The 27530-nt window shown below is 35.5% G+C and overlaps 3 protein-coding genes across 3 annotated transcripts in view; 2 read left to right on the forward strand and 1 right to left on the reverse strand.

The window, feature by feature from the left end:
- Nucleotides 1-7488, reverse strand: part of arhgap29a (Rho GTPase activating protein 29a) — a 54974-nt gene extending 47486 nt beyond the window's left edge. Inside the window, exons 1-2 of the mRNA XM_051098152.1 lie at nucleotides 7383-7488; nucleotides 4939-5311 (exon numbers count right to left, since the gene is read on the reverse strand). Of these exons, the coding sequence (XP_050954109.1) occupies nucleotides 4939-5221 (283 nt within the window). The 5' untranslated portion in view covers nucleotides 5222-5311; nucleotides 7383-7488. The remainder of the gene's footprint in view (nucleotides 1-4938; nucleotides 5312-7382) is intronic.
- Nucleotides 7489-9574: 2086 nt separating this feature from the next.
- Nucleotides 9575-15243, forward strand: fbxo45 (F-box protein 45). The gene is made up of 3 exons (XM_051097528.1): nucleotides 9575-10221; nucleotides 11839-12195; nucleotides 14350-15243. The coding sequence occupies exons 1-3, from the start codon at nucleotides 9889-9891 to the stop codon at nucleotides 14533-14535; spliced, it is 876 nt and encodes a 291-aa protein (XP_050953485.1). The 5' UTR covers nucleotides 9575-9888; the 3' UTR covers nucleotides 14536-15243.
- A 6998-nt stretch (nucleotides 15244-22241) lies between these two features.
- Nucleotides 22242-27287, forward strand: nrros (negative regulator of reactive oxygen species). The gene is made up of 3 exons (XM_051098647.1): nucleotides 22242-22707; nucleotides 23579-23699; nucleotides 25019-27287. Exons 2-3 carry the CDS (start codon nucleotides 23592-23594, stop codon nucleotides 26957-26959), a joined length of 2049 nt encoding a protein of 682 aa, XP_050954604.1. The 5' UTR covers nucleotides 22242-22707; nucleotides 23579-23591; the 3' UTR covers nucleotides 26960-27287.
- Nucleotides 27288-27530: the final 243 nt, after the last annotated feature.

Consider the following 27530-nt stretch of genomic DNA (forward strand, 5'->3'; position numbering starts at 1 on the left):
TTTGCTATTCTTGCATGGGAAAGTCGACTCACTGCCAGAAGCTGCCAGTTTGCTCGAAGAACAAAACTAAGGATGAGAGACAAAGGAAGTGGCCCTCACATCAGCGCAAGTGAATAAAGCAGTTGTTTTGTAATGGGCCGAAATATTGCAGTGTGATAATGGCCCTACGGTTTCTCTTCCTGGAGGCTTTGAGAAACGAGGGGTGTCTTTCTGCTGCCACGCACTGCAGAGACAATACAGCCATAAACTGAAAGGATCTAAATCACTTCTAATCACACCAGAGCAACTGATTCCCAACAAGCTCTTTTATGCTCTGCTTCAGACCCACCCAGTTCACTACCAACAATTACCACTTTGAAGATGTGCGCTGATGCAAAACACTAATCACCCAGATACCGGCCACGTAATGTTCATTTCCTACGCACACCAGTGTAAACAAGCCTCAAGAGCCACTTGTGAATGGAAACTTGGGGTATTTCTTCATTTAAATGGACATTTGAAGTGCCTCATGTACAATTTGGGAATAAATCAGTGGCTGTGGAAGGAATACAATGATATGTGAAGATTGGTGCTGCCTTTATACATGAAAGTAAAGCTGGGTGATATACAGAATGTTATGAATTTTTAAAATATCATTATTTATACATTATATAAAAATTATTTATGTATGTGTGTTTATATATGTGTGTGTATATATATATATATATATATATATACACATATTTCAATATTAACATTAGTAATATAAATACATAAATAGTATACATATATTAAATTAAACTAATAAATATATTTTTATTTAGTTATTTGTCAAAATGTGTGTATATATATTATATTATTTATTTACTTACTTCCATGTACACACACATTTAAATATTAATATAATTAATGTAAATGTATTAATATATTTCCTATATATTTAATCAAACTAAATTATATTTATTTTTAAATATTCATTCATTTATCAAAAGGCCGAAAATATATAATTAAACATTAAAATTATATTATACTATATTATATTAATGTGTGTGTATATATATATAATATATATATATATATATATATATATATATATATATTTATTTGTATGTATATATAAATTTACATATACACACACATTTAAATATTAATATAAGTAATATAAATATATACATATAGATAATATATTAATTCATTTTTTAAAAGGCTGAAAATATATAATTAATCATAATTTATTATATTATATTATATTATATTATATTATATTATATTATAATGTGTGTCACTGTATATATATATATATATATATATACACACACATTTAAATATTAATATAAATGATAAATGGTATAAATATAAATATATATATATATATATAAATATAGATCATTATATTATATTACATTATATTATATTTTATATTATATTATATTATAATGTTTGTATATATATGCATTTATTTATTTACACACATTTAAATATTAATATAATATAAATATATTAATATATCATATATATTTAATCAAACTAAAATATATTGATTTAAAATAATTTATTTGTCAAAAGGCAGAAATATATCATTATATTATATTATATTATATTATATTATGTTATATTATATTATGTTATATTACATGTGTGTATATATACATTTATGTATACACCCACATTCAAATATTAATATAGTTAATATATAAATATAGATCATATATTAATTTATTTTTCAAAAGGCTGAAAATATAAAATTAAACAATTTATATTATATGATATATTATATGTGTGTATGTATATATATATATATATATATATATATACATATACACCAACATTTAAATATTAATATAGTTAATGTAAATATAGATCATATTTTAATTTATTTTTCAAAGCCCTGAAAATATAAAATTAAACATAATTTATATTATATTATATTATATTATATTACATTATATTATATTAGACAGAAAAATTGACAGAAAAAAAGTGTAACTATATTGCCCAGCCTTAAATAAATGTAATAAATTTACACTGACAACAGCATTTCTATGATGACGCAAACGTCTTTACGGTTTACAAAGTAAAAGTAGGGATTTACTGTTTGTTTGCACTTTAAAGCATTTCCATGGCAAGGTGGCTCTTGCGTTCTCAGCACTCTCTCAAAATCAACTTCCTGTCCAATTAGTCTCCTTTCCTGCATTTAGCTGAATTTCAGCCGATTACGGCAAAAGCACTGCGCCATGACTCATATGTTAGTGTGTTACTAAGCTTATTTACATAATTCCTGCCGATATATATGCCACCAAGGCAGACACACAAAGAGATCTTTTCAGAAATGCAACACGCGTGTTTAACCGTTAACCTTTCCTCTCTAAAAGTGCAACTGTTTTGCCAATGGTCTTTTTCAGATCTTTAATAAGGTCACTCTACGGAAAGATTCCACGCCTGAGACGGATTTGTAAAGCGCCACACTTTCAGAACTATGACAACAATGTAAGACTGACACATAGTTTGTAAGTCTTCAGTGATCTGGAGAGCAACACCCCCGGCTCAGATCTGGTGTTCCTACTGTTCAAGGTCCAAAGCTGCTGGGAAGGAGAGACCTGGAGGCCAAAAGCACCGGTCACACACTGGCGGCTCTCAGAGTAACTCTCCTACCCAGCCGGGGTCAAGGACCCTCCATCACCCCACCGAACAAAAGGAGAGATTCCTACAAACCCTGGACAACATGGCACAGACACAATGGGAGGCTGGAAACACCCCCCACCACATACACACACAGCCACCCCTCCATCTCCTCCTTATTAAGGAACTCTCAAGCAAAGGCGAGGATTAGAGCACTGGATGCGATCCAAACGGACCCAAACGCCGCTGCCTTGGGAATGCAGTAAGCGCACATGCAAGAGCAATCATCCCGTTAATCTTCATTCACTCCTCTATTATAAAAACATTTCTTGCTGTTTTAAAACACTTCACTTAAGATTACGGAGTATAGAGGAAAAGCTTAGTATTATTTTATCAAATACTCCCACAATTTCACATTGCCATATTAATACTAAAAGGAGTAGTTCACATCTATAACAAAAATTTACAGATAATGTACTCACCCCGTTGTCATCCAAAGTGGATGGGAGTTTGTCAATATACCCTGACTGTACAGACCCGGACTACACAGAATACGCATGCGCACAGCAGAGCTAGACAAGACAAGCATTTGAGGTTAAAAAATATATAATAATTTTTTTTTTTAGAAAATGACCAGTCGTTTCGCTAGATAAGACCCTTATTACTCAGCTGGGATCGTTTAGAGCCCTTTGACGCTGCCTTTAAAATGCATTTTGGACGTTCAAACACACAGGCACCACTGAAGTCCACTATATGGAGATAATCCCTGAAATATTTTCCTCAAAAAACTTCTTTATGACTGAAGAAAAGGCATAAACATCTTGGATGACAACGAGGTACATTATCTCTAAATTTTTGTTCTGGAAGTGAACTACTCCTTTAATAAGCCATTAATAACTCCTCCACAATGTTTACTGAATACATATATTAAATATTTTTCAATTAAGTTTTATTTTTCTGGTCACAACACAGTAACAGTAAAATATGTTTATGTATATATATATATATATATATATAAATATATATTTATATAATAATCATTTATATATATAAATGACTGTATTTTATTTAGAAAAGAAGGACATTGAGCCATTTTTAATTTATGGGGTTTTTTTTGTATAACATTCTACATATTTGGTTCAAAGTTGGAAAAATCTTGAAAAAAATAAAAAATGTATCTTCTTCCACAAATTTGTATGTATGCAACTTGTATAATGTTAAAGGTACACATTTCTAGTAATTGTGCAGTTAATTCTCATATTGTATTTTCAGAATGTTTTGGAATATTTGTCCTCTCCACAAATTTGTCACTACCAAAACACTGTTATTTATAATTTAATAAGAAGGATTATATTGACCTATTAAGATTTTGCTTACATCTACCTTTTATAAATATTTTTTTCTATTTTATTAAAAGGTTTTCAGGGGTAAATCAATAACAACTACAATTTTAACAATATTTCAAGTGTGATTTATAAGATTTATTGTATTTTGAATCCAATTTTTCTTCGCAAAAGGGAAAACGTTGATCATGCTGATTTCAAACTTAAGGATTCATTAGTTTAAATAGACATTGAACCAAACACTATCATAACACTTTAGTTGATAATTCAGTATAATATTTTTTTGTCAAAATATCCCATGTTTCAATTGTAACTGCACATTTTCAATAGTGACAGTAACTCAAATACAGGTACTAAAATATATTAAAATACTACAAATTTGCAAAACTGTAGTAAAATGTTGTTTATTTCCCCCAAATAAAGGATTATGTGTTTCCCTTTGCCATTTCCAAAACACTGATGACATGTTTCGGTCATGACTGTTTCGGCAGTTACAATTTTATGGGATAACAACCCCAAAAAAACAAAGATGTCACTACCGAAACTTCACCAAATTGATTGAAGTTTCAGTAGTGGCAATTTTAGATATTTTTAAACCTAGCTTAAAGATGCTAATCAGCACATGGTTGGCCAGCACAGTTCTGAAAAAGTAAATGTTATGAAATAACTCCCAAAAAAGTTAATTATAAAAAAATGCTGTTCAGTAATGACATTCTTTAAAGTTACACACAGATTTTTCATACGTCTGAACACATTTACCTCAAAATGATAGGGCCTATTTACTCACCACAGAGAAAGTTATTTCCAACTGTGACTATATTTGTTTAAGATTGCTGGCATTGTTGAATGAATTCACAGTGTCAATGGCAAACAAACTTTCCTTTGCCATTATCCAAAAAAGATAACGAGAGGTTAGTGACCGTGAAACCAAGGCTAACGTTGACCCACAACAACAAAACGAGCTCTTTTCACCAACTCAATACGGTCTCACTCTTACCTTTGGTGTTAAAAGCCTCCTTGAGGTGGAGCAGCACATCTGCAAACCTCCGCACATCATTGACCAGCTGCATAATGCAGTCGGGATCGGCACCCACCATGTCCACGCTGTCCGACCCCGAGCTCACAGAGCTCAGAGAGCCGCTCTTCGCCGAACGCCCCAAACCCCACGACCCTGAGCCCGAGGACAGGGGGAAAAAGTGGGAGTTGGGAAGCCGTGCCATTCCCTGCGATCGCTTGTTCAGTCCTCCGCTGCTTTGCTGCAGCATCCCGGCAGCAAACATCCCAGCTGCAGCCAGTTTGAAAGGATCCCAGTGCAACGCTCCCTGGAGACTCTCAGATTCCAAGAGTTTCCTCACCACTGACAGTTAGCCCTGTGTGCACAATGGAGTCAACGTATGGTTAAACCTCTAATGTTTAAAGACAAAAACACTTCTATTTGCTGGACTTTACCGCACATACACATGGGGAAATTTAAGCTGTGCTCTAATAGGGATGTTTTACACACCAAATTGGTTTAGCCTTCACTGAGCCCTAACAGTGATTTACATCTCAAATAAAGAAACCTTCAAACGACTTAAAGGGATATGGTTTGGGATGGGGATATTAGTTACAAGCAAACCTGGAATTTCAAAAGCATAATTTGACTGTGACCTGAGGCTTAGGAAAAGCTTGGGAAAAGTCTTTATTTCGCTTTAAACCTCTCTATCCGACTGTATTGTTTCACATACACAACCAGTCAAATGTTTTTGAACAGATTTTTAGTGTTCTGTTCACCAAGCCTGTATTTATTTGATCCAAAGTACAGAAAAAAACAGCAAAATTTTGAAATATTTTTATTATTTAAAATATCTGATTTCTATTCGAATATATTTTAAAATGTAATTTATTCCTGTGATTTCAAAGCTGAAATTTTAGCATCATTACTGCAGTCACATGATCCTTTCTAGTCATCAAAGAAACCTGAAAAAAATCTACTCAGCTGTTTTCAACATAATAATAATAAATGTTTTTGAGCAGCAAATCAGCATATTAGAATGATTTCTAATGGATGTGACACTGAAGACTGGAGTAATGATGCTAAAAATGTAGATTTGATCACAGGAATAAATTATATTTTAAAATATATTCAAATAGAAAGCAGTTATATTAAATAGTAAAATATATTTCACAATATTACTGCTTTTTCTGTATTTTGAATCAAATAAATGCAGGCTTGGTGAGTAGAAGAGACTTAAAAAACATTACAAATATTACTGTTCAAAAACTTTTGACTGGTGGTGTATAAGACTTGCAATCTTTATAGCAAGTGCTTAAAAATATAGGTAAATACAATTCCAGTGTCTAAACTTTGCTCAAGATAAAACATTTTAAGGAAAGCCAAATGACAAACTTCAGAGATTAAAAATGAAGCAACATCTCACTTTATCTTTAAGATTTCCCTCATTTTTGAAAGAACTCACACTGTGGATTGTAAATAAACCTGTTGCTCTTATTCATAAGAAAGGAGATAAAACAAGGTTAGTAAAAACGAATTCCAAACATCTATTTTTCCACCAAAACAAGATCCAGCCAAGCAAGTTATTCTGTATAAATAAAGTCTTAAGTATTAAAATCTACTAATCACATTATAAAAATAAAGTCAGAACTTCACAGAAACGGTAACATTTACCCAGACATTTTCATGGAAATACTGCTTTGCAATTTTCATGCATAACTGGTGTTTATGTTAACAGTTTAATGTTGCTGTCATTACCATCACACTAATTGTTTTACAGAGCAACTGTTTTCTCCTAAAAAGGTTTCTGTTGAGTTATGATGAAACTGAGAAGTGACAGATGAGCAGAAAGACAGTTTAAAGATCAGAAATATCATTAATATAACATGTTTACATTAGTTGCTTCATGTCATTGCCAAACGGGTCACTATTTGAGAATTTTAAGAAGGAAACATGAATTGACTTCTATGTAACTTCTTGTGTTAGCATGTCTAAAGCTTCTTCAGCAACAACCAAAACACAGAATGACAAATCCACAACACAATTTCTACCTAAATGCACTCCTTAAATGCCCCTAACTAAAAAAACACTGAAATTTAAATACCATAGTCTACCTTCACTGAAATAAAGTGAAATAACGATGCACTGAAAGAATAAAACAATCACATAAAACGAGTAAATTCTAACACAGACTGAACAACACAACATTTCTTTAAAAGACTGTAATGAATGTTAGGAGAACACTTTTATGAAACTATCCACAAACTAACTCAAAAGTTGTACATTTGTTTAACTTTTTCTGTGTCAGTGCTTTTAATGCGACATCTAGCACCTCAGTTTCTATTGAAAATAGGCAGTAGTTCTTCAAACAAAGCTATTTAATCAAATTCCTACCAGTTTAAGCAATTTAGTTATATAAAATATGAAATTAAAACACGCATACTTACTTGAGGAGCATATCTCGATCATTGCACAGATATGCAGGTACACTGGAAACCACAATATATCCGAAATACCGTTAAATCCCCGGTCTGCTCTATCGCTCCTGTCCCGTAAACCGAAATAATGCCGTCTAAAGTGCGCTTCACATTCCGCTCGGCTTCGCCCCGCCCTCTAGCGGAATTATAACTTCTGATTGGTCCCGGTGAGAAAAGAGGCGGGGCCTTGGTCTCCACCCTCTAACAACAGGTGTACGTACACTATGGACGATTTATTGATATACAAGGCTTCTCTTCTTTTGGAGTATATAAATAATTTTCCTGAATTTACTGTTCATATATGATATTTAAGGTTATCACGAATCACTAGGGAAATTAAAATAGCTGCTCAAGATTAGAAATCGAAGGGAAGGCTGATTTGGAAAGGTATTTGATCCATCTAGTGGCTGCTTTTTAGTGTTACTTTATACAGGATCTGTATAAAGCGAGCACAAAGCTTAAGCTTTAAAACTTTTTCTTTTTTTAGTTAAAAGTTTATCATTTTTATTATTATTATTTTTTAATGTTTTACATTTTAAGTAAATAACTAATTTTTAAATAAATAATTTTATTTTTTAAAAATAAATAAATAAATAGTTATTTTTAATAAAATAACTAAATTACATTTTAAAGTTTTTTATGTTTTATTTTATTTCAGTTAATGTTTATATTATGTCAAGTAATGAAAATATTTTTATGGTTTTAGTTTTAGTTAGCAGTAATAAATAAATGATAACTATTGGTTTATTTTGCATGATCAACCACACTAAAATACCAGAAAAATAAAAACAAAAGCAATGCAGCAGACGAAAAAGTTTAAATGGTTTACCCTGCTCACAGCTCAGGAGCATAATCATATTTACTCCCTTATTTATAGTCAATACAGTCGCACTAATACTGTCATCCCACCCTCAGCATATAGTGGTGGTGGTTTACATAAAGCAGCATACATCGTACGCCGTCAACCAGTCAATCCGGCCCAACAGCCACAGAATATGAAAACATTGACTTTACAATATTTAAACTTGTATGCATAAATAAACCCATTAAACCCACTGTAGTAGATGTCGGCTACTTCTGATATACTCATCTTCCTCTGGGGAAAATATAAGCATTCACTACCTTACCCTGTGTATGGAGCTAATGATCCATCAGGCATGACAGCATTCAAGCAACAGCAATGAATCATACAGACAGTTACATAACCAAGGTGAAAAAACAGCACATCCTATAAAATATCACAGAATATCAGGACATCTTATCTTTTTTTAAGTGTTAAGATTAAATTACATCACTAGCCCTTGTCAGTTTAAGCCACTAAATAACCCTAGAGGTTTAATAATAGTTAATAATTAACAATAGGCCATTTAGGAAGTAAAATAATTGCAAACCCCAGCTGCTGTTTTTCTGAGAAACACACTGAAGGCATGTACTAGGCTACATAAACCATGCATATGATCTTTTTCTCCTTTTTATAATAAACTAATTCACCTCATGTGAGTTAATGTCTCTTTTATTTAATTTTAAACATTTAATCAGCAATGGCTAGCCTTTATATTAATTTAAAAACATATTTAATAATACTTTTAAATTATATTATGTATCAAAATGTGAATTTATATTAGATTATAATAACAGTATAATTGTGTTTGTTTGATATATTTACAGAATTGTAAATTAAACGGCGCTCTCTAGTGGTCTTTCCTGTAACGTCACATTTCCCCCTCCCTTGCAGACGTAATCTAGCCAACTGCGAGGTCCTTAAAGAAGTGTATAATAAAAAAGAGTAATAGTAGGCTCATTTCGGCGATTCGGTTCTTTTAAACAATTCGTACAGGATTTTAAAAAACGAATTATAATTTGAATTATATTTCATAGTCATATAATCCCATTTAACCCAATACAGTCTTTTATTCACAGAATATTTTATATTAAATATTTCTGCTTTTTTGTTGCTAATTTACATATGGTTTCATTGGTTAAATCTTCGATTCACTCCAAATGATTCGAAATAAGACCTGTTCAAAAGAGTCGATTCAACGAGTCAGTTGAGACTCAAAAAGCGAACGAATCGTTCAAACGGCTTTGTGGACCAGTTCAATCAATTCACTGAACAAATCCGACTTTCAAGAATGAATCATCATTATTGTGAAACAGAAACAGAAAGAGTAGCACGTACAACGTGTTACATTCCATAAGTGGATCATTAATATTAATTTATAAAGCGACTTCGTTGAACGATATACTTTCGAACAATCGATTCTGGTTATTGAACTCGGATTTGTTGACCGCACGCCGTCCAGGACCTTTACAATAGTCACATAGCTTAGATTTTGATCCATTTGGCCGCAACTGCAATAACACCGGGAGATGTGTCAGCCGAAAGCGTTTCGCGGGACCTCGGTGGGGTTCTGACCCGCTGTGCGATCCGGCTGTGCGGTTGTAATAACGATTGCTTTCAGCGGAGGAGTTTGACATGTCTGGCGCAGGGGCCGGTGGAGGGGCGCAGTCTGCGGGGCTGGGCGCTGCCGCCGCGGGCTGCTGCTCCTCCTCGTCGGGCGCCGGTTCTGCCGCATTATTAGGCGGAGGATCGGGCATCGCGGGCCGGTTACCCACCCGAGTTCTCGAGCATGTATTGTCATATCTGGAGCTGCCGGATCTCATGAACTGCTCGCTCGTTTGCTGGCACTGGTACAACTGTCTGGCGGATGAAAACAGCGAGGTGTGGCGGAGTCTGTGCGCCCGCTCGCTCAGTGAAGAAGCGCTGCGTTCTGATATCCTCTGCAACCTGGCTTCATATAAATCAAAAGTAAGATTGTTACAATCAGTTCATATGTTATTAATTTATTTTCATTAATTGAATCAGTAATGCAGTGCTTAAAAGCATGCATCGTGTCAATGTGCATTTCTAAAAATTTATTTTTTTTATTAAATAGACTAGATTTTGTGTTATTTGCTTTTATGTTTTGATTAACAAACATATTAAATATTTTTATGAATACAGTTATGTTAGTAGGTGACCGTCAGAACAGTGCAAATGGTCTCCAATGTATGACGTCATTTGTAAATATTGGACCCAAATACTGTAACATCAATAGCTTGCATGCAATTTATAGACACAGAGCTACAGAAAATTGGTCGTTTAAAATCACTTAATTATTAAAAGCCTCTATCATCACGGTTACAAAACGTACCATGGTACTATCGTGTTTTATTAGACATTTACGTTGCCACCACCATGGTGTTTTGAACATGCAAAAACACCATGGTATTTCTAAATACGTTTAATAATTTTATTCACCTATTTTAAGTTGTTTTACCCAGTCCTTGACACTAGAATAGATGCTGATATGGCATAAAACAACCAAATAAATAAACCGTAGTATTACCATGCTTTTTTTTGAACATGCACATAACCAGTCAAAAGTTTTTGAACAGTAAGATTTTTAATGTTTTTAAATAAATCTCTTCTGCTCACCAAACCTGCAGTTATTTGATCCAAGGTACAGCAAAAACAGTACAATTTTGAAATATTTTTGCTATTTAAAATAACTGATTTCTAGTTGAATATGTTTTAAAATTTAATTTATTCCTGTGATTTCAAAGCTGAATTTTTAGCATCATTACTCCAGTCGGATGATTCTTCAGAAATCATTCTAAAATTCTAATTTGCTGCTTATTTTTTATTAGTCATTTATTAGTATTATTAGGTTGAAACAGCTGAGTAGTGTTTTTTTTTCAGGTTTCTTGAATAGAAAGTTCAGGAGAACAGCATTTATCTGCAACATTATAAATGTCTTTATCATCACTTTTAATTAATTTAAAGCATCCTTACTAAATAAAAGTATTGATTTCTATCATTTCCTTCCCAAAAGTTTTTGAATGTTATAGTCTATAATGTTACAAAAGCTTTTTATTTCAGATAAATGTTGATCTTGGATCTTTCTATTCATCAAAGAGCATAAAAAAATGTACTCAACTGTTTTAAATATATTGGTAATAATAAAAATGTCATACTGGAATGATTTCTGAAGGATCGTGTGACACTGAAGACTGCTAATTTGATAATATTTCAAAATATTACTGCGTTTGCTGTATTTTTGGTCAAATAAATGCAGGCTTGGTGAGCAGAAAAAGCTTTAGGCTACAACCTGTCTGAGAACTGATTAACAGTTGAAAACATTTGACAGAAATTTAGAAAGTAATCAAAAAACGTAATCAGTTATATTAATTAAATAATTAAAATAGTTGCACAACTTACTGCATTGTAAATAAAGTAACTTGCAATATGTAACCTATTACATTTCCAAAGTTACCTTCCCAGCACTGATAGAGACAGTGTGGTATCATAGTATTACCATCTCATTCTAGATAACATTTTATTGGAGGTAAGTTTGGCGTAACTTTCGTTTTCTTCTGTCCTCAGCTGAAGTCTTTCCAGCACGCTCTGAGCTCCCATGACTGCTCCAGGAATGTGTATATAAAGAAAAACGGGTTCACTCTTCACCGCAACCCCATCGCCCAAAGCACAGATGGTGCCCGCGGGAAGATCGGCTTCTCGGAGGGCCGGCACGCCTGGGAGATCTGGTGGGAGGGTCCTCTTGGCACGGTGGCGGTGATCGGCATCGCGACCAAGAGGGCTCCCATGCAGTGCCAGGGCTACGTGGCGCTTCTAGGCAGCGATGACCAGAGCTGGGGATGGAATCTAGTAGACAACAACCTGCTTCACAACGGAGAGGTCAACGGCAACTTCCCCCAGTGCAACAACGCACCAAAATACCAGGTAGCTTGAGAATATACTGTATAAAACAAATCATGCCATTTCAAAGGACAGTTCACCTAAAAATAAATTCTGTCATCATTTACTCACATGTCATTCCAAACTTGTATGATTGACTTTCTTCTGCAAAACATAAAAGAGGTTGCTTTAGGTTTGGGCTTTAGGCTTTTCATGTTTGATGTAGTTTTTAGAATAGTGCATATTTATGCACTATTCTATGCCATTTTGTAGTATAAAGAGTGTAATTAGTGTGTTCACACTGCATTTAATTAAAGGGTTAATTCACCCAAAAATGAAAATTCTGTCATCAGTTACTGATTCTCATTTTGTTCCAAACCCGTAAGACCTTTGTTCATCTCCGGAACACAAATGAAGATATTTTTAATGAAATCCATAAGCTTTCTGACTCTGCATAGACAGCAACTGACACGTTCAAGGCCCAGAAAGGTATTGACAGGAAAGAGAATAAATTGCTGTCGTTATTTTTGTTTTCTTTGCACACAGAAAGTTTTCTCGTAGCTTTGTAACAGTACGGCAGAACCACTATTTTGGACCATTTGGACTACACATGGACTATTTTAACTGTCCTTACTACCTTTCTGGGCCTTGAACGTGGTAGTTGCATTGCTGTCTATGCCGGGTCAGACATCTCTCAGATTTCTTTAAAAGTATCTTCACTTGTGTTCTAAAGATGAACAAAGGTCTTAAGGTATTGGAACAACATAAGGGTGCGTAATTAATGACAGGATTTTAATTTTTGGGTGAACTGTCCATTTAACTGAAAAGACTAAGTGTGAAATGTTGGACACTCAGTGGTCAAAGCTGACCACTTTTACGCTATCAGACTCCAATGCTCGATTACAAAATCCATACACTATAATAGAAAACAAAGAAAACATAGCCTATAGTGCATCAGTTGTGTCAGAACTTCTTCATGTGTGCATATATCAATGTTTTGATTTGATCTGAAGTTGAAAATTGTGTACAATTCTGTTTATCATACAAAATAACTTACAATATACCAGCCAAGTCATATGAATTAGTTTTACGTTACCTTTATGTCCTTTTTGGATTATTGAAGGTCACTGACTTTCATAAGAAGGACAACAGCTGAAATAGTCTTCAAACATTCAGACATTCTTGTGTTTCACAGAAAAGCTAAAAACAGAAGAGAGAAATGTCATGAAGTTAAATTATGTCAGACTTTCAATGTATTAAATGTTCATTTATAAATAATGAAATAATTTACCTCGAAAAATGGGAATGAAAACACTGTTTCTAAACATGTAATCTCTTCTGTGAAAAGGAGATATTTAGAATAATTTTGTGCAGCTCTTTGTGCAGTCATTACAACATTTAAAGTGACCACAAGCTCCAAAATATGGCCCTGGTCCATAAACCAGTCATTTTTTTTTTTAATAATAAGTAAGATTTATACATCAGTTGATGTATGGTTTGTTTGGATAGGACGATATTTGGTCGAGATACAACTATTTGAAAATCTGGAGTCTAAATGTGCAAAAAATTGAGAAAATCGCCTTTAAAGTTGTCCAGATGAAGTTCTTAGCCATGCATATTACTAATCAAAATTAAGTTTCAATATATTTACGTTAGGGATTTATAAAATATCTTCATGGAACATGATCTTTACTGAATATCCTAATGATTTTTGGCACAAATGGAAAAAACACTATTATCCACCAGATTATCCATTATTCGATGAGAATCTCTGCCAAAGCTTTAGTCTAAACTATCAAATGCTGTTTGTACAAAGCTATTTCATTGCTGCAAAAGACTAGAATACAGCACACGACTTCTAAAATCGTAATAGATTTTAAAATACTATGCATCACTTCCCAACTTTTGTAAATGGTTACAGAGGGATAGTTCAGCCAAAAATGAAAATTCTGTCATTAATTACTCACCTTCATGTTTTTCCGAACCCGCAAGACCTTAGTTCGTCTTCGGAACACAAATTAAGATATTTCTGATTAAATCTGAGAGCTTTATGACCCTCCATAGACAGCAAGGGTTCTACCACGTTCAAGGTCAAGAAAGGTACCAAGAACATCAACAAAATAGTCCATGTGACATCAGTGTTTTAACTGTAATTTTATAAAGCTAAATATCTATAATACATTTGTATTTGTTTTTCAGATCGGGGAGAGAATACGTGTAATCCTGGACATGGATGATAAGACACTAGCCTTTGAGCGAGGTTTTGAGTTCCTTGGAGTGGCGTTCCGAGGGCTGCCCAAAACATGCCTGTTTCCAGCTGTGTCAGCCGTCTATGGGAACACTGAAGTGACTATGGTGTATCTGGGGAGACCCCTGGATGGATAAGTAGGACCTTGGTGCCACTACTAGAACCGGAGAGCATCATAGGAACTGCTGCTTGACATAGATAAGACTCTTGGCTTTTCACATCTGGACTCAAAAAATTGGGAAATTGGTGGTTGGTGGCGGGCTTGTTGATGGATGTCCAACACACAACTGCGGATTTCAGTTGAACATCTATTTGCTTTTAATCCTTTTTGAAGACCTGGGACATTTTTTTTAACCTGGTTTTAACCTAATTTATGAAATCGCACAGGGAGCAGCTGTACTATTTTATGAAATGTTAAAAAATGAAGCCAAACCAGAAGAAACAAGTGGCAAAGTTTTCTAATTCATTACAAACATTTTACACACGCATGGAACGAGAAGCTACTATACGAGTACGAGGACGGCTCGAGCTGTCGCACACAAATACAAAAATGTACGTGTAGGTAAACGACATGAAGTAAACATGCCAAAACGACGTACTGATATATTACCGTTTTTTTTTTTTTTTTTTTTTTCCAGAGCAGTTATCTGCATGCAGTATACCAGTCTCTTCCTCTGTTTTTTATTATTATTTTTCAGGAGAGGCAAAGGTAGTATGTCGTTATTCCATTTGTTACTGTACATCTTAACTGTGATGTAGAAGTGTATAGTATTTATTTATTGAGGTCTATCTTTGCTATAACTGAGGTTAAGGAGACTCCAAATAAACTCTAAATTGTGCCAGACTGTGAACGTATCCCAGCCTGTTCTTTTGTTGCCCTTGATGTGGATTAATGTAATCTGGTGGTATAATAGTCTATCATATTGGTGTCTAGGAATTCATGAAAAGCCCATATTGTTGTTATTTCACCACAAGGTGGCATCCGTCATCTTGAGTTCCTCCACAAGGCAAAACAATGGTTGACAGTCACTGCTAAACACTGTGAGTGTTTAGTATGTTTACTGCGGGTTGCCTAAAATGGCAGGAAAATACAATTCCATCATTTTGATGACTTAAAATTATTTAAAATAAGATAAAACAATGAAAAATTGGCTTATTTTATTTTTTTGAAGAACCAGGGTTCCCACTGTCTTGGAAAATCTAAATATATAAAGTAACCTAATTATAAATTGGAGATTGATAGACCTGGAAAAGTCATGTGAATTAATAAAATCTTAAAACTTATATCCACTAGTGTTTTTACACATTCATACATTTTTCTACTCATGTCAAATTCAAAAACATAAAAAACATTTCATCAGATGACAATTGTGAGTAAAAAATATTTGTAAAAATTCTTATATGAACACTACTGACCTAGAAACACCTTAACAAGTGCATTAGACACATATTAAAACTTAAAACACCTTAGCGAGTGCATAGCAAAACAAACTAAAAATAGCTTTGAGACCAGAAAGAAGTGCACTAAAACAACTGGACATGCTAACAACTGCATAGAAGTACACTTGAAATGACTCGGATCACCTTAGCAACACATTAAAAAAACAATACTGCACTAAAAACAACTTGACACTCTTAGCACTGCACTAAAACCACGCAACACACTAAGAACCAAAAAGAAGTGCATTAAAAACAACTCGGATCACCTTAGCAATGCACACTACTACACTAAAAACGACTCAACGTCCTAACAACCGCATAGAAACACCCTCAAAATGACTCAAATCACCTTAGTGCATAGCACTGCACTAAAAACAACTTGTCACTCTTAGCACTGCACTAAAACCACTCAACACCACAGCAACACACTGAGAACCAAAAAGAAGTGCACTAAAAGAACAAACAACCACATAGAAACACCCTCAAAATGACTCAAATCACCTTAGTGCATAGCGCTGCACTAAAACTATTTGACACCCTAGCAACTGTATAGCAACGCACTATAAAGCAACAAGCGACCAGAAAGAAGTGCACAAAAAACGACTCAGATCACTTTAGCAATGCACCAAAAAACACTACTGCACAAAAAACAGTTCAACTCCTTAACAACCACAAACAAGCTTACTAAAAACTACAAGGATCACCTTAGCAACGCACTAAAAAACACTAAGGCACCATAAACAACTTGACACCCTAACAACCCCATAGAAACACACTAAAAATGACCTGGATCACCTTAGCAATGCACTTAAAAACAACTCCACACCCCAACAACCACAGAGAAGCACACCCTAAAAATGATTCAGATCACCTTAGCATTGCACTTAAAAAGACTCAACACCCTAACACCCACATAGAATCACACTAAAAACAACTAGGATCACCTTAGCAATGCACTAAAAATGCTACTACACTAAAAACAAGTCAACACCCTAACAACCACAAAGAGGCTCACTAAAAATGACTAGGATCACCTTAGCAATGCACTCAAAACACTTACTGCACTAAAAATAACTCATCACCCTAACAACCCCATAGAAACACCCTAACAATGACCTGGATCACTTTAGCAACGCACTAAAAACACTACTACACTAAAAACAACTCCACATCCCAACAACCACACAGAAGCACACCCTAAAAATGATTCAGATCACCTTAGCAACGCACTTAAAAACACTACAGCACTAAAAACAACTCCACACCCTGACAACCACAAAGAAGTGCGCTAAAAACGACTTGGATCACCTTAGCAACAAAACAAAAAACACTACAGCATTAAAAATGACTTAACACCCTAACAAATGCATAGAAACACCCTAAAAATGATTCAGATCACCTTTGCAACACACAAAAAAACACTACATCACTAAAAACGACTCGACACCCTAATAAAAAGAAGTGCGCTAAAAATGGTTTGGATCACCTTAGCAACAAACTAAAAACCACTACAGCACTAAAAGTGACTCGACACCTTAACAACCCCATAAAAACACCCTAAAATGATTCAGATCACCTTTGCAACACACAAAAAACACTACAGCACTAAAAACGACTTGACACCCTAACAACCCCATAGAAACACCCTAAAAATGATTCAGATTACCTTAGCAACGCACAAAAAAAACACTACAGCGCTAAAAACGACTCTACACCCTAACAACCACAAAGAAGCGCACTAAAAATGACTCAGATCATCTTAGAAATGCACTAAAAATGACTCAACACCCTAAGAACTGCATAAAAGCGCACTAAAAATCTGCATACTATTTATGACGTGCTCACAAAGTTCTAATGAGCTGCACTTAAAAAAACACTACTACACTCGGCACCCTAACAACTGCATAGAAGTGCACTAAAAACTACTAGGATCACCTTAGCAATGCACTAAAAAACACTACTGCTCTAAAACGACTCAACACCCTAACAATCGCATTGACGCCCCTTTAAAAACTACTAGGATCACCTTAGCAACACACTAAAAATGACTAGGATCACCTTAGCAACGCACTAAACAACACTACTGCACTAAAACGACTCGACGCCCCAACAACCGCATAGGGGTGCACTAAAAACAACTGGGATCACCTTAGCGACTCACTAAAAAAAACTACAGCACTAAAAACGACTCAACACCCTAAAAACCATATAGAAATGCACTATAAATGACACAGATCACCTTAGCAACGCACTAAAAAAACACTGTTGCACTAAAAACAACTCGCCACCCTAACAACCACATATGGAGCGCACTAAAAACTACTAGGATAACCTTAGCAACACACTAAAAACTATTAGGATCACCTTAGCAATGCACTTAAAAAAACACTACTGCACTAAAAACGACTCAACACCCTAACAACTGCATAGAAACGCACTAAAAACTACTAGGATAACCTTAGCAACACACTAAAAACTACTAGGATCACCTTAGCAATGCACTAAAAAACACTACTGCACTAAAACGACTAGACGCCCCAACAACCGCATAGGGGTGCACTAAAAACAACTGGGATCACCTTAGCGACTCACAAAAAAAAACTACAGCACTAAAAACGACTCAACACCCTAAAAACCATATAGAAATGCACTATAAATGACACAGATCACCTTAGCAACGCACTAAAAAAACACTGTTGCACTAAAAACAACTCGCCACCCTAACAACCACATATGGAGCGCACTAAAAACTACTAGGATAACCTTAGCAACACACTAAAAACTATTAGGATCACCTTAGTAATGCACTTAAAAAAACACTACTGCACTAAAAACGACTCAACACCCTAACAACTGCATAGAAACGCACTAAAAACTACTAGGATCACCTTAGCAATGCACTAAAAAACACTACTGCTCTAAAACGACTCAACACCCTAACAATCGCATTGAAGCGCCTTAAAAACTACTAGGATCACCTTAGCAACACACTAAAAATGACTAGGATCACCTTAGCAACGCACTAAACAACACTACTGCACTAAAACGACTTGACGCCCCAACAACCGCATAGGGGTGCACTAAAAACAACTGGGATCACCTTAGCGACTCACTAAAAAAAACTACAGCACTAAAAACGACTCAACACCCTAAAAACCATATAGAAATGCACTATAAATGACACAGATCACCTTAGCAACGCACTAAAAAAACACTGTTGCACTAAAAACAACTCGCCACCCTAACAACCACATATGGAGCGCACTAAAAACTACTAGGATAACCTTAGCAACACACTAAAAACTATTAGGATCACCTTAGCAATGCACTTAAAAAAACACTACTGCACTAAAAACGACTCAACACCCTAACAACTGCATAGAAACGCACTAAAAACTACTAGGATAACCTTAGCAACACACTAAAAACTACTAGGATCACCTTAGAAATGCACTAAAAAACACTACTGCACTAAAACGACTCGACGCCCTAACAACCGCATAGGGGTGCACTAAAAACAACTGGGATCACCTTAGCGACTCACAAAAAAAAACTACAGCACTAAAAACGACTCAACACCCTAAAAACCATATAGAAATGCACTATAAATGACACAGATCACCTTAGCAACGCACTAAAAAAACACTGTTGCACTAAAAAGGACTCGCCACCCAAACAACCACATATGGAGCGCACTAAAAACTACTAGGATAACCTTAGCAACACACTAAAAACTATTAGGATCACCTTAGCAATGCACTTAAAAAAACACTACTGCACTAAAAACGACTCAACACCCTAACAACTGCATAGAAACGCACTAAAAACTACTAGGATAACCTTAGCAACACACTAAAAACTACTAGGATCACCTTAGAAATGCACTAAAAAACACTACTGCACTAAAACGACTCGACGCCCTAACAACCGCATAGGGGTGCACTAAAAACAACTGGGATCACCTTAGCGACTCACTAAAAAAAACTACAGCACTAAAAACGACTCAACACCCTAAAAACCATATAGAAATGCACTATAAATGACACAGATCACCTTAGCAACGCACTAAAAAAACACTGTTGCACTAAAAAGGACTCGCCACCCAAACAACCACATATGGACCGCACTAAAAACTACTAGGATAACCTTAGCAACACACTAAAAACTATTAGGATCACCTTAGCAATGCACTTAAAAAAACACTACTGCACTAAAAACGACTCAACACCCTAACAACTGCATAGAAACACACTAAAAACTACTAGGATCACCTTAGCAATGCACTAAAAAACACTACTGCTCTAAAACGACTCAACACCCTAACAATCGCATTGAAGCGCCTTAAAAAACTACTAGGATCACCTTAGCAACACACTAAAAATGACTAGGATCACCTTAGCAACGCACTAAACAACACTACTGCACTAAAACGACTCGACGCCCCAACAACCGCATAGGGGTGCACTAAAAACAACTGGGATCACCTTAGCGACTCACTAAAAAAAACTACAGCACTAAAAACGACTCAACACCCTAAAAACCATATAGAAATGCACTATAAATGACACAGATCACCTTAGCAATGCACTAAAAAAACACTGTTGCACTAAAAACAACTCGCCACCCTAACAACCACATATGGACCGCACTAAAAACTACTAGGATAACCTTAGCAACACACTAAAAACTATTAGGATCACCTTAGCAATGCTCTTAAAAAAACACTACTGCACTAAAAACGACTCAACACCCTAACAACTGCATAGAAACGCACTAAAAACTACTAGGATAACCTTAGCAATGCACTAAAAAACACTACTGCTCTAAAACGACTCAACACCCTAACAACTGCATAGAAACGCACTAAAAACTACTAGGATCACCTTAGCAATGCACTAAAAAACACTACTGCTCTAAAACGACTCAACACCCTAACAATCGCATTGACGCCCCTTTAAAAACTACTAGGATCACCTTAGCAACACACTAAAAATGACTAGGATCACCTTAGCAACGCACTAAACAACACTACTGCACTAAAACGACTCGACGCCCCAACAACCGCATAGGGGTGCACTAAAAACAACTGGGATCACCTTAGCGACTCACTAAAAAAAACTACAGCACTAAAAACGACTCAACACCCTAAAAACCATATAGAAATGCACTATAAATGACACAGATCACCTTAGCAATGCACTAAAAAAACACTGTTGCACTAAAAACAACTCGCCACCCTAACAACCACATATGGAGCGCACTAAAAACTACTAGGATAACCTTAGCAACACACTAAAAACTATTAGGATCACCTTAGCAATGCACTTAAAAAAACACTACTGCACTAAAAGCGACTCAACACCCTAACAACTGCATAGAAACGCACTAAAAACTACTAGGATCACCTTAGCAATGCACTAAAAAACACTACTGCACTAAAACGACTCGACGCCCTAACAACCGCATAGGGGTGCACTAAAAACAACTGGGATCACCTTAGCGACTCACTAAAAAAAACTACAGTACTAAAAACGACTCAACACCATAAAAACCATATAGAAATGCACTATAAATGACACAGATCACCTTAGCAACGCACTAAAAAAACACTGTTGCACTAAAAAGGACTCGCCACCCTAACAACCGCATATGGAGCACACTAAAAAGGATTCGGATCACCGTAGCAAACACTATACTGCACAAAAAATGACTCTAGCAACCAAATAATTCACTAAAATGACTCAAAATTGACGACCAACCTAGCAACCCCATAGCAACGCACTACAACCATGTAGAAACCATACACAACAGGCTAGCATCGAGTTTTGCATAAGCACAAATGTCCTTATCTTCAGAAACTGAAATGCCTTATCTGTGTGAAAACTGCATGCATACCACATTTGTTTACTTCTGTAAAACAGGTCACAGTTGACCAACTTTCCACATGGTATTTCTTTTTTTCTTTTTTCTTTAACTTTTTAATAACTGCACTTAGAAGCCCTAAACAACCTAATTCTTATTATTCACTTAAGATGTAACAATATAATCTTTTATTTGCTATGCAATTTAGCCTGCAGAGAAATTAAAATAGGCTATGGGGAGGTACATTACTGTCAGCAAATTAATTGTGTGTACTTGCACAAACTAGATCACTTTTAGGCTGATGGCTATCAGCAGAGGTGTTTGTAAATGAAGCAATATGGCACACGGGAACGTTTTCACACGTTTTCACAATAGCACAGCTTGTGAGAAGAACGCGACAGTTTCAACGAGCAGAAGTGATGGGCCTGCATCTTTCTAGCAGGAAGGGTGTGAGCTCTTGGTGGTTTCCTCTTGAGTAGTATCTGATGAGTGAAACCAGTAGTGGGTGCTTTGGGTGTGTTCACTTGGTAGGTTTTGTGGTCTGAACAAGACAGAAATAAGGTCGAAATGTTTGTGCAACATACACTTTTTTTACAGGTGCTGTTGCACCTTTTGCATGACGGTTATCGCGTCAATATTTTTCAAATTTTTTTTATGGAAGAAATATTCAATGTGCTTCACGCGCATTCCTAGGCTCCGTTAGTCTACCGAAACCGAAATACTCTTGCTGTTGTGGGATGTGGTAGATTTTTACATTTTTAACGTGCATATTTCTGACCCTGTAGTGTGCGTGTGTTGAGTGTGTGTGAAATTTATGATCTTGGCTGCCTTCATGTGACTGCGTTTCCGTTGCTTGCTTGCTTCCGCAATTACTAAAGACATTGCAGAGATGCAGATGTACTTTGCATCTCCGGAGAGACCAAGCCAACAGAACCTCCCCGCAAACCGATGTAATGGTCTTCTGTGAACTTCACAGAAGAGCGGAGGGCGCGATCCTGGCCACTGGGGTAAGTGTGCACGTTATACCCACGTGAGATTGTGTGTAAATATGAAACGGACAGGGTGAACGTTTAATACCAGCTGGTTATTTTTGATTCGGTATGACTTTCAGTACACTCATTACAGGGACAGTCACCTGTCGTATCTTACTCAAGTGCGCAATATTATCAATTTGTGTGGCGATCGAACGTTCTGACTGCTTGCAAGTTTTTGTGACTTACTTTTGATGCACAGTGGAGCCAAAAGTATTTGCACACTTAAAATGTCAAAAAAAGTAGATAACAAAATATCAAACCAACTGGCATCTACAAATGACTTTTTAGATCTTTCAGTAATGACCTTTTAGACTTATACCAAAACTACTTTTATTTAATTTAAGCTCACAACGAATCTTTCTTTTGCATAAATGCCATTTAGTTTGTTTTTTGGTAATGCAGTGACGCTAATACGATTTTTTAAATTTGACTTAAGTGTCCAAATGTTTTTAGTGCATTGTATATCGAATATTGACTGTGACAGAACGTGTGCCTATTCGATCTGATTTATAACCTGTATTACAGTTGGCTGGAGTAGATTCATGTTAGTTGTAGCCACAGATTTCCGCTGTCCCTGCCACAGGTAGACCACTAGGTGTCAAAGTAATTTCAGTTATGAAATAAAAATTGAAAGTGTGTCTTAAAGGAAGAATTTGAGATGCATTTTATATTAGAAAAATGACATTTAGATGCAACAGAAATGTGTAATTTCAAGTGGATTTGCAAAATTATGTTTTAAAACTTTGAAAGTACTTATTTATGTAAGTGCACCTTTACATGGACACTATATATAAATATTATATATGTACAATTGTGGTCATGATGTTTTATTACTTTATCACAGTGATCATGTTAAGATGCCGGTGTTCGATCGCTTGTCCATCGTGCTCTGTCACGCGGTGGTGCCGCTGCTGGTCATCCTGCTTTCGGTCTCAGGACATCCGCAGATCTTCCCCTGCAGACTGGTATGTGAGAAAAAGGAAGACTGTACATATACATCTAGATGAACAACACTGATGTGCATGATAATTCTCTGGAAGGGAAATAAACTTATTGCTTAAGCGTATTACATAGAAGTTTTTAAAGTTCTTAAAGTATGACGTTACAGTTGCTATCTTGTGGCGTAACCTGATGTATTCAGGTTGATCAGGTTATTTTAAATTTTATAAAACCATTTCATTTAGAATTTTTTTTTAGGCTAACTGACTAAACATTTTTACCACGTACAGACTATTATAAGTTGAACAATAAGATTTTTAATGTTTTTTAAAGAATTCTCTTCTGCCCACCAAGCCTGAATTTATTAGATACAAAATACAGTAAAAGCTGTAATATTGTGAAATATTTTTACTATTTAAAAAAAAAAATGCTATTTGAAAATATTTTAAAATGTAATTTATTCCTGTGCCATCAAAGGTGAATTTTCAGCATCATTATTTCCGTCTTCAGTGTCACATGATCCTTCAGAGATTATTCTAATATGCTTATTTGCTGTTCAAAAAAACATTTTTATTTTTTTTATCACTATTAAAATTTTTTTTTTCAGGATTCTTTGATGAATAGAAAGATCAAAAGATCAGCAATTATCTGAAATAAAAAGCTTTTGTAACATTATAACCTATACCATTTAGAAGATTTGAGTCAGTATTTTTTAAAAAAGAAATTATAGATAATAATAGTTTTATGTAGCTTTAATAAAAGGATGGTTTCAATTGATAATAAAGACATTTAATGCTACAAAAGATTTCTATTTCAGATAAATGCTGTTCTTCTGAACTTTCTATTCATCAAAGAAACCTGAAAAATTTCTACTCAGCTGTTTTCAACATAATAATAATGTTTTTGAGCAGCAAATCAGCATAGTATATTATTCTATTATATATATATGATTTCTGAAGTATCAGACTGGAGTAATCACAGAAATGAATTATGTTTTAAAATATATTCAGATAAAAAACTGTTATTTTAAATAGTAAAACTATTTTAGGAATTTACTGTTTTGCTGTACTTTGGATCAAATAGCAGAAAAGGCTTCGTCAAAAACATTAAAAATCTTACAGTTCAAAAACATTTGACTTTTAGTGCAAGTCTAAACAGCAAACCACAAGTGGGCTACATTTGTTTGTTTGTCTATTTTTGATGTTCTCCGTGAGCTCCAAATGACTTGTAGTGGAAATTATTAATCTCATTATGATATTATTTAAATTATTTTCCATTGTGTGTACAAATAATCTAAATCAGTCTTTCCTTCTTTTTTTTTTTTTGTCTCTCTTCACGTCTCAAGATCCAAAGCACAGCTTTGTGCAGCAGCTGTCAGCTCTCCGTCGTACCAGATCATTTACCACATCAAATTGAGGAGATCTTCTTAGACAAGAACCTTCTGTTAAATCTTCAAGATGGTTGTCTCTCCAGGTATCCTCTTCTACGGACGTTCAGCTGTGCGAACAATTGGCTAAAGACGGTGGAAGAGAGTGTGTTCTCTGAAACTTCCCGTTTAGAAAACGTCAATTTAGCTAACAACGAGCTTTACAATGGACACAAGCAGTTGGCCCAGTCTTTAAGCTCTCTGTCCCAGCTAAAAGCCCTTGATCTTTCGGGTAATGGCCTGTCGGAGGATATGGTGTCTGTGCTGGTACAGAATCTCTCCTCGCTTGAGTCTCTATACTTGTCACGGAATACCATGCTGAGGCTGGATGAGTCAACATTCAGAAACCTTCATCAGCTCAGGGAGCTGAACGTCGAGAGAAACTTGTTGTTTGAGATCGATGGAGCGTTTGATCACATGACAAAGCTCCAGAGGTTAAACCTGGCCTTCAACTGCTTACCATGTTTGGTCAACTTTGAAATGACCCAACTGCTGGTCCTAAACGCCAGCCACAATTCCATCGAATGGTTCATAACCAATCAAAACTTGACTGAGACCTTTCAGTTGGAGACGCTGGATCTCTCCGACAACCATTTGATGTTCTTTCCATTCCTTCCGACAAAAAACCGAATAAGAACTTTGCTCTTGTCCAACAATCGAGTCGGTTTTTACCAGCACTTATCAAATTACACCAGTGCAAATTGGACCACTAGTGTTGAGTACTACAACTTGGCACAAAATGTAAGCAGTGTCACAGTAGAGCTCTGGAACGAGAACCTTCACGGTGATCTTTCCTCAGTAGAGCTCTTGGACTTAAGTGAAAACAAGGTGAACTACTTCCCTCAGGGATTCGTTCAACAGATGCCGCATCTTTACTGGCTGAGGCTGAGAAGTAACTGTTTACAGTCCTTCAGTTTGACGGCTGAAGATCTACCAGTTACCCTTTATGAACTGGACGTTAGTCGAAACAGGTTAACCGAGCTGAAGGCAAGCCAACGTTCTGTTAGCGAGCTGAACAATCTCACACATCTCAATCTGAGTGCAAATGACCTTCAGAACCTTCCAACTAGGATTTTTGCCAGTCTACCAAAACTTCGGACACTAGATCTGAGTTACAACGCTGTGGACGTGTGTTACTTGCCAAGTTCCTCAGGATGTCTTGTGTGGACTAATATTGTTTCCCTAAAACAGCTCTATCTTGCCAGCTGTAGCATTCAGAACATCCCGTCTTCAGCGTTCAAAGGCACGCCACTAACCCATCTCGAACTTTCCAACAATCCAGACTTGAACCTCAAACAGGAATCTCTGGAAGGTCTCGCAAACACATTGCAGCATTTGGGACTTGGTAATACCGGTCTTCAAGACTTCAACTTCTCTCCATACAGCCATTTGAAGTTTTTAAACATCGGTAGAAACTCACTACCAGAACTTCCTGAATCTCTAATGGCATTAAACCTGAAGCTTCTGGACTTGAGGGATAACTTGTTGACAACCATCCCGTCCCAACATGCTGGCATGTTAGCTCAAAGACTGCAGACTGTTTATATGAATGGAAATGCTTTCAACTGTTGCCATTTAGACTGGTACAGGACCTTCGGGGAGAATAGAGACATCAGTATTGTAGATCTCTCAGAGATTACATGTTTGGACTTAAACCACAGGCGTCACAAGGTCGTGCTTTTGGACGCCGTCTATTGTGGTGGTTCTAGCAATGAGGAGTCTGTTGTTTGGTACATTCTTCTCTTTGTAACAGTCAGTGTTTCCATTATGGGTATATCCATCATTTACATGCTCACCTTTAAGCCAAGAATGTTGCCTCGCGCTATTAAAAAGAGATGCTGGAGGCCGGCTCCTTATTGAGAAGCATGCTAATATAAGGCTGACATATTAAATATGCTCTTAAAGGTTGCTACTTTTAGAGGACTGGACGTAACGGAAGAAAAATATGATATCAGTGTGAAAGATTTAGGCCATATTGGTCTGTAAATGTGAATGTATTTCATTTTATCATAATTGAAATGCATGAAAGTGTTTGCTTATTTGATAGTTTGTAAATGTGAAAGATATTGCAGTTATGCTTTCAGTTATGATGTTTTAGATATGCATTTATACATTTAGTAAAAGCTTGATTCTAAGGAACTTCAATATCCTAACAAAGTTAGGTTATAAAAACTTTCTTTATAACAAACATTGTTTTGAAATGTTTTCTTGTCATGATTATTTACACAATCAAAAAGATTTTGAACAATAAGATTTTTAATGTTTTTTTTAAAGACTCTTCTGCTCACCAGCCCTGCATTTATTTGATCCAAAGTATAGCAAAAACTGTAAAATTCTGAAATTTAAAATAACTGTTTTCTATTTGTTTTATTCTGGTCTATTTATTCCTGTGATTCCAGTCACATGATCCTTCAGAAATCATTCTAATATT

This window comes from Labeo rohita, chromosome 24, assembly GCF_022985175.1.
Source record: "Labeo rohita strain BAU-BD-2019 chromosome 24, IGBB_LRoh.1.0, whole genome shotgun sequence".
NCBI classification, from domain to species: Eukaryota; Metazoa; Chordata; class Actinopteri; order Cypriniformes; family Cyprinidae; genus Labeo; species Labeo rohita.

Bases quoted from the DNA above. Each gene is read 5' to 3' on its own strand.
- fbxo45 (XM_051097528.1), top strand. From the start codon at position 9,889: ATGTCTGGCGCAGGGGCCGGTGGAGGGGCGCAGTCTGCGGGGCTGGGC. The intron at 10,222-11,838 runs GTAAGATTGTTA...TTCTGTCCTCAG, and splicing joins TGGCTTCATATAAATCAAAA to CTGAAGTCTTTCCAGCACGC. The intron at 12,196-14,349 runs GTAGCTTGAGAA...TTTGTTTTTCAG, and splicing joins ACAACGCACCAAAATACCAG to ATCGGGGAGAGAATACGTGT.
- nrros (XM_051098647.1), top strand. From the start codon at position 23,592: ATGCCGGTGTTCGATCGCTTGTCCATCGTGCTCTGTCACGCGGTGGTG. The intron at 23,700-25,018 runs GTATGTGAGAAA...TCACGTCTCAAG, and splicing joins AGATCTTCCCCTGCAGACTG to ATCCAAAGCACAGCTTTGTG.